General features: G+C 36.3%; 1 protein-coding gene across 1 annotated transcript in view; it reads right to left on the reverse strand.

Moving 5' to 3' along the window:
- Positions 1-188: 188 nt before the first annotated feature.
- LOC106524119 (cleft lip and palate transmembrane protein 1-like protein) overlaps positions 189-11798 on the reverse strand; it is a 24168-nt gene continuing 12558 nt past the window's right edge. The window contains exons 5-17 of the mRNA XM_014017792.1: positions 10683-10761; positions 10480-10597; positions 10312-10406; positions 10164-10248; positions 9942-10042; positions 9815-9865; positions 6639-6689; positions 6466-6548; positions 5349-5383; positions 5197-5252; positions 2923-2967; positions 2706-2839; positions 189-1908 (exon numbers count right to left, since the gene is read on the reverse strand). Of these exons, the coding sequence (XP_013873246.1) occupies positions 1848-1908; positions 2706-2839; positions 2923-2967; positions 5197-5252; positions 5349-5383; positions 6466-6548; positions 6639-6689; positions 9815-9865; positions 9942-10042; positions 10164-10248; positions 10312-10406; positions 10480-10597; positions 10683-10761 (994 nt within the window). The 3' untranslated portion in view covers positions 189-1847. The remainder of the gene's footprint in view (positions 1909-2705; positions 2840-2922; positions 2968-5196; positions 5253-5348; positions 5384-6465; positions 6549-6638; positions 6690-9814; positions 9866-9941; positions 10043-10163; positions 10249-10311; positions 10407-10479; positions 10598-10682; positions 10762-11798) is intronic.

Genomic DNA, 11798 nt, shown 5'->3' on the forward strand with positions numbered 1-11798 from the left:
GATGGATGGATGGATGGATGGATAATTGATGTAATTGATTTAATGGCACAATAATTTATTTGTCAAACTTCTTTTTGACCCTATAATTTATTTTAATACGCCAGTTATATATTTATACATTTATTTCCAATAATGATAGGTTTGGTCCTCCATACTATGGAGCCTATAATTTATTTTAATACGCCAGTTATATATTTATACATTTATTTCCAATAATGATAGGTTTGGTCCTCCATAGGGAACCACTGTTTTAATGAATACTTATCAAGGTGCACTAAACTGACAGGAAGCGTTCATAAACAACATGACACTGATGCTAAAACTGTGGTAAATGAATCGTTTGCAGATGACTGAGTTCTCTTCAAACCAGAAGCAGCAGCGTCGACACAGAGGAGCTGCTCTCAGATCGGTCAGGTGTCCCGTTGGCTCGTTTCCTCCGATTTCCAAGCGGGGCTCTCTGCAGCACATGCGGGGGGGGGTGTTTCCTGGCTGCGTGGGCGGAGTTTAACAAAACCGTGACTGACCAGTCAGACTGGCAGGTTAAAAGATGACGTAATGGTAATTGCTGGGTTGCAGATGACATAGTATCAAAGTCATGAAATGCAGATGGAGGGGCAGGAAGTAAACGCAGTCGTGTTTCCTTCTGTTGATTCAACGTTAAAATGCCTAAATTTTGTGCCGTGTATGGTTGTTGCAACCGCTCAAATTGTGAGAAATATGTAAGTTTTTTTTTTGTGTTCTGAAAGTAGCGTGTCACATGAGAGTTAATTTAAAAGAAAAACTTACAGAAAGAAGACGRCAGAAGTGGATCAACAATCTACGGCTAAAAGCAGGAGGTGCAGAATCTAACAATTTTGCAGCGATCACTTTCTAATAAGTAACCATCGTATTGTTCAAATCCTATTTTCATCTATTTTCCTGGATAGTTACTTGAATTTGGGTTTAGGGAAGCTAAATAAATTAGTTACAAGYTGATCCAAGCACATAGAAATAGCAGGGGTTGGCTCGTTTTTAGCGTTAGCGTTGTTATCATTACTTCAAATAGAACAAGTCACTACTCCCCTGGGCCAAAACAAGTGGACAGCCAGTCAAAGCTTCTTTTCATCCTATATGGTTGACCTAACCTGAAACTAAATAACAGTAACTTCAAGGCTTATGAAAGCTTTCATTTGGCTCGTTATTTAATACCAGGTCTGCAGCACCAGATAGTCGTTTATGTCAATCGCCTCGACGCCGGCTAAATCCTCCAGATTATATAACAAGTCTTTTTTTTATCAAGACAATATGGATCCTATCCTAAATGTACGCGTAGTTTTTCACAATATCTTGTCTGCGCAAACCCATTTAGGGCATTAGCGTACTCAGTGTGATCCGTTTTGCYGTGTTTTAAATCGGAGCAAATCACTTCCTGCCCATCATCTGACATTCATGCATCATCCGGGTCATGTGACTGAAACCCAGCAATAGTAAAATTATTGTGAACATGTATAATGTATTGACTTCAAAATTTGTGGGGCTAGCACCTTCCTGGCTCGAGTTATGACTAAAATTAATGTTCAGATTTAAAACTATAGGCGGTGGAGCTTTCTGACCGTTTCAACCGAGCCGAATTGTTACACGTCCCCCAGCTGCCCGGCGTCCATCCAGCCGGATCATTACAGCTTCTTCAAACCCCACCCCAAATACTCAACCTGATCAATCACATTAAGAAACTTCTCCCACAAAAGTCAAACAGACTAATCATGTATTTTCCAAACTCCGCCCACACGCCAAGAACCTCCCACTTCGTGACTGCAGAGACCCCCTTCTCCTGATTCCTGCAGATCACAGAGGTGGTCTTTGTCTCCTCACTGAGTTTTCACTTTCCTGGTGACAGGCTCTCGTCTTTTAGGTGCAGGAGGATAGAGCCTGGTGGAGATGGAACACCACAGCAAAAACAAAACAAAACAAAAAAAGATTAACTAAATGGATCATGTTGAAATCATTGGTCACTAAATAAAACGGGGACTATTCGATGCAAGGGTAAAAAGACTTGTTCTTTGCACTGGCTTTGAATGGCCTTGCACCGTCCTACATGTCGGAACTGTTGAAGACCCACCAGCCCAGCAGAGCTTCACGTTCTGCCGGTCAAGATCTGCTCCAGGTGCAAGAAATGGAGGGACCGGCCTTTTTCTGTTACTGGCTCAACAGCCTGGAATAGTCTTCCCTTTGTGTTGCCATCTCTAACCTGGTTCTGTTCAAAGCCAAACTTAAAACCGATTTATTTAAAAGGGCTTTTGATATTTAACTTTTATTATTTTTTGTTTCTTTTGGCCTTCTTATATTGTGGTTGTGCTTTTAACTAGCTCTGATTTATTGTGACCTATTTTATCTTGTGAAGCACTTTGATCAACGCAAGGCGTTGTAGGAAGGTGCTATTTAAATAGTTTATTATTACCATTTCTGGTACACACACTTTTCTTATCTAGACCAATAGTCCTTATGAGGACCAAAGACCAGTCCTAATGGAACTGGGGCTGTGTGTTCGGTTTAGGACTAAGGTGTGTTGAGTTTAAGTTAGGTTTAGGGTTGGGTATGTACAGGAGTGGTTAGGTTTAGGCTATAGAAACAACTTAAAATGAATGGAAGTCAATGAACGGTCCTGATAAGGATAGAAATACAAACTTATGTGTGTGTGGTGCAGTGTCGTGTTCAGGTTGTTGCACCTTCTCTGATAGAGGAAGAGCAAGAAGAGGAGCTCGTCTCTGAAGCAGGAGAGCTGATGAGAGGAGGAGAAGGGTAGAACGGAGCCAAAGGAGGAGGTGCAGAAGCACAGGTCTGTGATCAGCGTGTTCACTCCCTGGACAGAAAGGTTATTGTTGTTGGTTATTTGGTCAAAGATCAGTTTTTAATCATTCAGGATGTGCAGTGTGGAAAACTCACTCTGTACATCAACACTGACCCCTGCAGGTGGCCCACAGACTTCAGCTGCAGGAGAGGAAAAACTAACTTTAATTTATTTCATCACACACAGCATAATAATGTGTTTCGACTCCAAAATCCTTAAATTACGACGGAGGATTAGGGCCACACAACAAGATTTTTGTAATTTTTTTAAATTACGAGAATAAAGTCATAATATTACGACATTAACGTCATAATATTATGAGAATAAAGTCGTAATATTACAAGATTAAAGTTGTAACATTACGAGATTAAAGCCATATTATTATGAGAATAAAGTCATAAATTACGAGAATAAAGTCGTAATATTACGAGATTAAAGCCATATTATTATGAGAATAAAGTCATAAATTACGAGAATAAAGTCATAATATTACGAGATTAAAGTCATATTATTGTGAGATTAAAGTCATATTATGATGAGAATAAAGTCGTAATATTACAAGATTAAAGTCATAATATTATGAGATTAAAGTCATATTATGATGAGAATAAAGTCGTAATATTACAAGATTAAAGTCATAATATTATGAGATTAAAGTCATATTATGATGAGAATAAAGTCATAATATTACAAGATTAAAGTCATAATATTATGAGATTAAAGTCATATTATGATGAGAATAAAGTCATAATATTACAAGATTAAAGTCATATTATGAGAATAAAGTCATAATATTACAAGATTAAAGTCATAATATTATGAGATTAAAGTCATATTATGAGAATAAAGTCATAATATTACAAGATTAAAGTCATAATATTATGAGATTTAAGTCATATTATTATGAGAATAAAGTCGTAATATTATGAGATTAAAGTCATATTATTATGAGATTAAAGTCATATTATTATGAGAATAAAGTCGTAAATTACGAGAATAAAGTCGTAATATTACGAGATTAAAGTCATATTATTATGAGAATAAAGTCGTAACATTACGAGATTAAAGTCATATTATTATGAGAATAAAGTCGTAAATTACGAGAATAAAGTCGTAATATTACGAGATTAAAGTCATATTATTGTGAGAATAAAGTCACAACATTACAAGATTAAAGTCATAATATTATGAGAATAAAGTCGTAATATTACAAGATTAAAGTCATAACATTATGAGAATAAAGCCGTAACATTATGAGATTAAAGTCCTAATATTACGAGATTAAAGTCATATTATTGTGAGAATAAAGTCATAACATTACAAGATCAAAGTCATAATATTATGAGAATAAAGTCGTAATATTATGAGATTAAATTCATATGAGAAAAAAGTTGCAACATTACAAGATTAAATTCATAATATTATGAGAATAAAGTCATAATATTACGAGATTAAAGTCATAATTTTACGAGAAAAGTCATAATATTATGAGAATAAAGTCGTAACATTACAAGATTAAAGTCCTAATATTACGAGAATAAAGTCGTAATATTACGAGATTAAAGTCATAATTTTACGAGAAAAAGGTCATAATATTCTAAAATAAAGTTGTAAAACTATACCCTTTACATGAAAATTCACGTGGTTACYACTGCGTTAAAATGAGGAATGTTGAGCAGCTTGTCAAGTTGTTCTTTAGTATTGCTTCAAATAAAGTTATCTAGCCCCTTTGACATCACTTCCTGTTTATTCACATGTCAATATCTCAACAACCGTTTACCTCAGCAATATGATTTGTTTTCCCTCTACATGCTATTATTGTTACCTTTCCAAAAACTCATTCATTAGCATCAAATTAAGCTGATAAAGATGATTCTGGTTCTGAAATTAGCAGGACTTGCAAATTGTGCAAATGACTATTTGATAAACTGAAGCCGTTTTGTAATTAATGGAAGCGTTGACAGATTTAGTCGTCACGTAGTTAATTTGGATGAAATCAAATTAATCGAACTGTGGCCCGAGCCATCATGAACTACTTTATAAACACAGAGACATGGCTGTACACAGCAGGTGTGGGAAAATAAGGAGGAAATTAGGAACAGAAAATGGACACGTCATGTAAATTATGACTTTTTTCCATGGCTTTTTTGTCATAATATTACGATTTTAATCTTGTAATATTATGAGTTTATTCTTGTAAAATTACGACTTTGATCTCATACTATTATGACTTTATTCTCGTAAAATTACAACTTTATTCACATAATCTTATGACTTTATTGTCGTAAGGATAATAAAACAAATCTCGTTGTGTGGCCCTAATACTCCGTCGTATTAAATCGATGTTTTGAGGCAGGTTTTTATCAAACCTTGTGGTTGATGAAGATCTGAGGAGTCATGGACAGAAAACCGAACGAATACACTCCTGCAGAGGAGGAAAGGAGTGAAGTTTTWTCGAAAATTTTAAATTAAAAATCTGACACAAATCAACAAATTAGAGGACGTAGTAAGAAAAACTCACCAGTAACCAGAGTACTGATCAACCAGGAATAATAACTGTCAAGAAAATAACAGTTTGATGATAAAATTATTAACTGGGCTGTAGATTTTTATTTTTTATTATTATTTTTTTTGTAAATGTAAAAGTTACTTGTTCATGGCAAATAAAACCTCACAAATTAAAAACAATAAATTAGTTTTTAATTAATTGATCAAATTATGTAAAATTGCAAAAGTCTAAATCATCCCTCATCCTTTTTTTTTAGCTTTTAAGCAGCAGGACTTGTAATTTTTTTACTGTGCTTGTGACATGCACATCCTTCAACTACAAAAAGTCCAAGAAAACATATTTATATAAAGAAACTTGATATAATTCACAAGATTTTATGCATTTTGTCACATAAATGGCTTATTTTCTAATGAATTTAGCTCAGACAAAGAAACAGGAAGTGACATCAAAGGGGAATCCTTTAAAAAAACTCTCTGGTCTTTGAGACAATATTGTTTAAACTCTGACTCTTGTTTTTAAATCTCTAATAGTGACTCAAAATAATCTAAAGAATTTGTGTTGTTAGCTTTTGTAGCAATGCTGTTCACTCCCATTTGACATCACTTCCTGTTTATTCACATGTAAATATCTCAACAACCGTTTACCTCAGCATTATGATTTGTTTCCCTCTACATGCTCTTAATGTTATCTTTACAAAATCTCATTCATATTTATTACAAAAWGTTTATGTCACCTTTATGACTTTAGGAGCCCTTGATTTAAATTTCTAAGGTTTTTTTTTACGGTTTTTCTATATATTTTTTCCTTTGGACTTACTTTTTCACTTATTTTCCATCCAGTAGCTGATCATTTTCAGGGGAAGTCATTTCGTTTGTCAAATTAGTTTGAACTCTAACCCAATAATCATTCAAGAAATTATCTCTTTTCCTCGTTTTAGGCTCTTTGAAGATCCGCTACATTCTCCCCAGACCTACACACTTGGCTACATTGTGGCCGGACCACAACGATAGACGAGTGAGCTTTAATTTCAGGTAAAGTTGAAGAGCAAAGATGCAACACCCCGTAATAATAATAATAATAGTAATAATAATAATAACATTTAGAGAGCTGAACTTGCTGGTTAACCCACTTTTTTTGGCGCAAGTATCCCAAGGAGAAAACGGCTCCGCTGAGACACAGAGGATACACCAAGTAGGACAGAAATCTGGATGCCTTGAGAGGAAATTACAAATGAATCTAATTAAATAAAGCCTRAAGCAAAGCATAAACTCAGAGCACAGAGGAAGAAAGGAAAAACCATACCTGTGCATCAAACTCTACTGTCTTTCTCTCCTCTTCATCCAGCTTATTTACCTGCACAGTAAGAGAAGAGCTAATGGTAGTTTGTGGCTTATTTTAGATTGACGACACAAACTGTTGGTACCCCTCTGTTATTGACCAAAAAGTCCACAATGGTCACTGAAACAACTTGAAAATGATAAAATACTAAATAATAAAACTATAATTAACTAATGAAAATCACACACTGGTTTAGAAATGCGGTTTAAAAGAATTAGGGAAACAAGCTTGAACAAAAATTATGATGTTCTAGAAAAGACTGAAAATAATTTGACCATAGAGAAATGTTTAACTAAGGTGTGTCTGATTGGCATCACAGGTGTCTTCAAGCTTATAATCAGTCTGCTTATTTAAAGGGTGACATGGTTGAACCATAGGAAGTGAAGGAGATTGTTCCTAGAGAGTAGAAAGGAAATTATAGATGAGCATGTTAAAGGTAAAGGTTATAAGACAATCACCAAGCAGCTTGATGCTTCTGTGTTTACAGGTGCAGATTAATCAGAAAGTTAAGGTCCRCAGGTCTGGAGCCAACCTCCCTGGCTGTGGTCGCAGGAGGGAAAACTGAYGCCAAACCAAAGAGACGGATAATACAAATGCATTTTTACCAGTGAAATCCAAGGAAAAGGTTCATCCATGTCAGATTGCACTACAGGTCACTGGGCTGAAGTGGAGTTAATGAAGAACCGCTGAGGAGGACACCAAATCATAAAAAAATGAGACTAGAATTTGCCACAATGCATACTGACGAGCCACAAAGCTTCTGGGACAATGTCTTTTGAATAGACGACACAAAACTGAAGCTTTTGTCAACAAGTTACTTCAAATCTATATTCACAGACATAAAAATGTAACAGTGAAAAAAAACACTTCACCTACAGTAAAACATGGAGGCTCTGTTCTGTTCTGGGTCTGCTTTTCTGCATCTGGCACAGGGCTTACACTTCACGTGTATGTACTGTCTGTAAATTACACAGATTTCCCCTCATTTCACAGGTATACGGACGTATAGGGCAATGTTACTGGGTTTTTTATTCCAACTCTGCTTCAAATTAATTTTATGTCACAGGTTGTAGAACGTGAAAAAAGTTAAGAAAATAACTAAGATTTGAAAACCGTCTCCCTACCTCTACCTTCCACTCCCTGCTCCTCTGTCCTGCAGACGCTCTTATCTTCACCCCGCATTCTCTCTTTCCTGCAGCCAACCGTCCGCTTGTCGCCCCGTTACACTGTGTTAGAGTATAGTGTTTTTGTAAAAATTACAGATTTTTGAGCGTCAATACTGTTAAAAAAAAAAGAAAAGTTGGCAGAACTCATAATTGTACTGTAAGGCAACAAACTTCAGGGCATTTTTGAGTTTTGGACTTCAACTTAACTTTTTTAGGTTTGCTTTTGAGTTTGCCAAACTTTGATTTCCAAGTTTTTGTAACTCATTAAAATGTTATAGAAACTTAAAGTTCTAGGTTGTGAGAACTTTTAATGCAGACTCTTCTACTTCACATGACAGTAGCAGTAACTTAAAACTTTATGTTGTACAAACTATGAATCTTAAATTTCTCTTACTCCAGTTATTTCAGATTTTACCAACTATAAATCCTGAATACTGTGAACTTCACTGTGAGCTGCAGTAATTTAAACTCTATCACTGCATCAACAAATTTTTTTTTGTTATAGAAATGATTAGTAAAAAGTTGTCTGCTGCTGATGACTACATTAGCATCACGATGTGTCAATATAGACAACATCTTACTTATCCATCAGGAGTACTTCTTGATTACACTCATCAGTCCTGGCCTTTTTCCCCGCTGTATGTCTGTGGTTCAGACCTTTCACTCATGGTATCAGCTACAGTCAGTAACCAAACCTTAACACAGATGTCAAATCAAGCCTGAATGTGACAACATTAGTCAACACAACTCAAAATGGTTCATGAATCACAAATTAAAGAGTTTATGTCTTTTTCTGAGTTGAGTTTTCTGAAAATTAACCATTTCAGCAACAAAGAGATGGAGCAAGAACTCTGCTGTCTGAGCTGATAGGAGGAAGAAGCAGGAAGAGGGAAACAAATACTTTCAAATCGTGTTTCTGCCTATTTTGTTCTTTTTTAAAAAAAAAAACATTATTAACACTAAAATATTGGACTGGATAAATACAAACCAGAAGCATAAGAACAAAAGTTATCTCTGCGAGCTCTGAGTAGTGTCAGAGTAGTTCACTCCGCCTTCAACTCATAAGCCAACTCCAAAAGTTGTCCTTCCTGCATTTCACAGCAAAAGCATGGAAGTTAGCAGCACTTTCATCTGTTGCAATGACCTACAACATAGAGATATAAGTACTGACACAACTCACAAAATAATGTTTAAGATTACAACTGCCTTGGTTTTTTTGGACCGGCTTAAATTATTGTCTCCAATATGTCAGACTTAGTTTTTCAAGTTTTTTCAACTGAAAATAGTTTTTCATCCCAAAAAAAAAGGTTGGATTTTTTACAGTGAAGACACAAGTAAACATCAGAACAGTGACATGTATGACAAGGTGTCTTGAATCTGTGCAGGGTAAAATGAAATCTCAAGACCATCAAGGAATTCGAGAAAGAAATGTGCTGCCCAGTGTTAGAAAGCTTGGTCTCAGTTGCAATTCATGGGTCTTCCAACAGGATATTGACCTAAAACACTCAGCTAAAACCACTCAAGACTGGATCAGAACCAAACATTGGACWGTTCTGAAGTGTATTTCTAAGCCCTGATCTAAACCYTGCAGAACATCTGTGGAAGGAGCTGAAACATGACACGTGGAGAAGAAACTATTAAAACCTGAGACAACTTCATCAGTTTGTCCACRTGAAGTGGACCAACATACCTGTGGACAGAGATTGCCTCAAAATGTCGCACAGCCCATTATTAAGTTACGAGTGCCACCATTTTTGTCCAATAATTCTGTTAAACCACTGTTCGAAAACAATGTTTAACTGTCAGTTGTTAATATTTTTTATCACTTATGTAAGTTTCAAGTTATTTCAGTGACCTGTGTGGACTTTTCAGTCACAAACTGTGGAATACCAACAATTTTGTCCACATGTGTATGCATAAGTAAATAAAATAATCCAAAGAACCACTGAGAACATTTTAATGCTTCATACTCACATATAACTTCCTACTGAACTGGACTTTAAACACCTTGAACACCTTCCACACCTGATGGGACGGCAGATTACTGAGAACGTGTCTTTTTGATCTGCATTTGTGAAATCGGACGGGTTTCGGCGCATACCTCCACACATGCTCCCAGTCCAACAGGAAGGAGAACCAGCAGACTGGTCTCCTCCAGCAGATGGAGGAAGATCAGCAAAGTGCCGAGGCAACGCCACAGAACTGCAAGCAGAGAGGCGAGGGCGGGCCGTTTTTTTCCCTCAGTGCTGAAGATCGTTTACACTGAATGTTCCTTTCATTTGAGTCTAAAAAGTAATTATGTTGTCATAGAGGTGAGAATTACCTAATGTTCTTGACATTCCTGCGATGCTCTTCTTTTTCCTCCAAAAGCTGATGTCGTTTTTAAGAGCCAGAAATTCACAGATTAGCTGAGGAAACAAAAAAAAAGGTTATTTTATTGATGGAATACAGCATCAAATTTGTTTTCTTACCTGTAGAGCTGTGATGAGTGCAGTGAGCACTAACAGGTAGAGGTTGGATCCCATCAAGGTTTCTTTAATTTCATCAATGTTCTCCTCAGTGAACCCTGTGTAAAACCAGACACATTTATAACAACAGCAACCTCCTGCTGGTGTAACCATGAATGGATGTTCGCTCACCAAACTGTCTCAAAGAATAAACGATGTCGTGCAGATGGATCCAGAACCTGAACCTCCTCAGAGAGATTCCTTCGTAGGACACGGTGAGAGGCAGCTGCAGGGTGCTGCTGCTGATCTCCTGCCAGCGAAACCAGATCAACGTGTGGGTTTTTAACGTTAACAACTGTTAGCATGCTGACGTTTGTGCAGATCAACCTGCCCACCACGAGGTCTCTGACTCTGAAGCTGAGCTCGTTGACCAGCAGCAGAGGGAGGTACATCATCTGCCGGCCGTCCTGAGAGCTGCGGGGAGAAACAAGTCCAGTTGGCTCGGCCCGATTCATCATTTAGAGGTCGGGAAGGTGAGCGAACGGCACGGAAACAGCTTGTTCAGCGATGCTTAACAACTGCAGGTTTTTCTTTAATTATAACAGCTTTTCTTTTTTAAATTATCAGATAATAAAGGTTTTTGATTAAAGTGAAAGAAACTCCATCTGTATTTCATCTTTTTAACAACTGCTTAACACTTAGTTTCAAGTTTTTGACTGTTTTATTTCCAAGGTCCTGACAGAAGGTTAAAACCTGTTTTTTTAGTTTTGCTGTTTTTAGGTTTGTGGTTTTAGTTTCAACTACACCCCTCTTTGTCTGAATTTTTAAAAAGCAGCAGTGCCAGTGCTGGGCCACTAAAATACCACTGAAAGTAAAAACATCACAAAGCACAAAACCAGAAAATCTTGAGAACTTGGTAGAGATTCCTTCAAAACGATAAGCTCCAAACCAGGCCCCCACTGCACAGATGATGCTCTGATTTGGCTACCATCCACAAGGCAAAAAAAAAAAAAAAACTGCATACCTGCTATTCTTTATAAACTTAGCACAAATTGTAAGGAATTTTGTGTTCGGTAGATTATTTCTTTGTAGTAACAATGGGCCTCATGCAAGAACCGTTCGTACGCACAGATTTGTTCTTAAGTTGTGCGTACGAGTGATTTAGGAGAACTTGTRGCATTCACCAATGTTTTCGTATTCTAAGATTTTCTTCAGATACGAACAAAATTCACGAGTGGTCCAGACCTGTCGTATATTTTACGTGAAGTCAGTCTGCTGTTATCCAGATGGATTTTTCTCATTAATAACTTCATATTTCATTGGTTTGAAGATATTTTAATTTGAAAATAAATCACACTCCATAATTACGTTGACAATAGGTTATTCTGTTTGAATTGGAATTAGATTTTAAATGTAACTAACAACATTAATTGATTAGATTAAATTAAATTGGCTATTAATGTTGTTGTATAACACTACAATATTAATATGATGATCTCAAACAACAAACC

Source organism: Austrofundulus limnaeus, unplaced genomic scaffold (assembly GCF_001266775.1).
Source record: "Austrofundulus limnaeus strain Quisiro unplaced genomic scaffold, Austrofundulus_limnaeus-1.0 Scaffold177, whole genome shotgun sequence".
Taxonomy (NCBI): domain Eukaryota; kingdom Metazoa; phylum Chordata; class Actinopteri; order Cyprinodontiformes; family Rivulidae; genus Austrofundulus; species Austrofundulus limnaeus.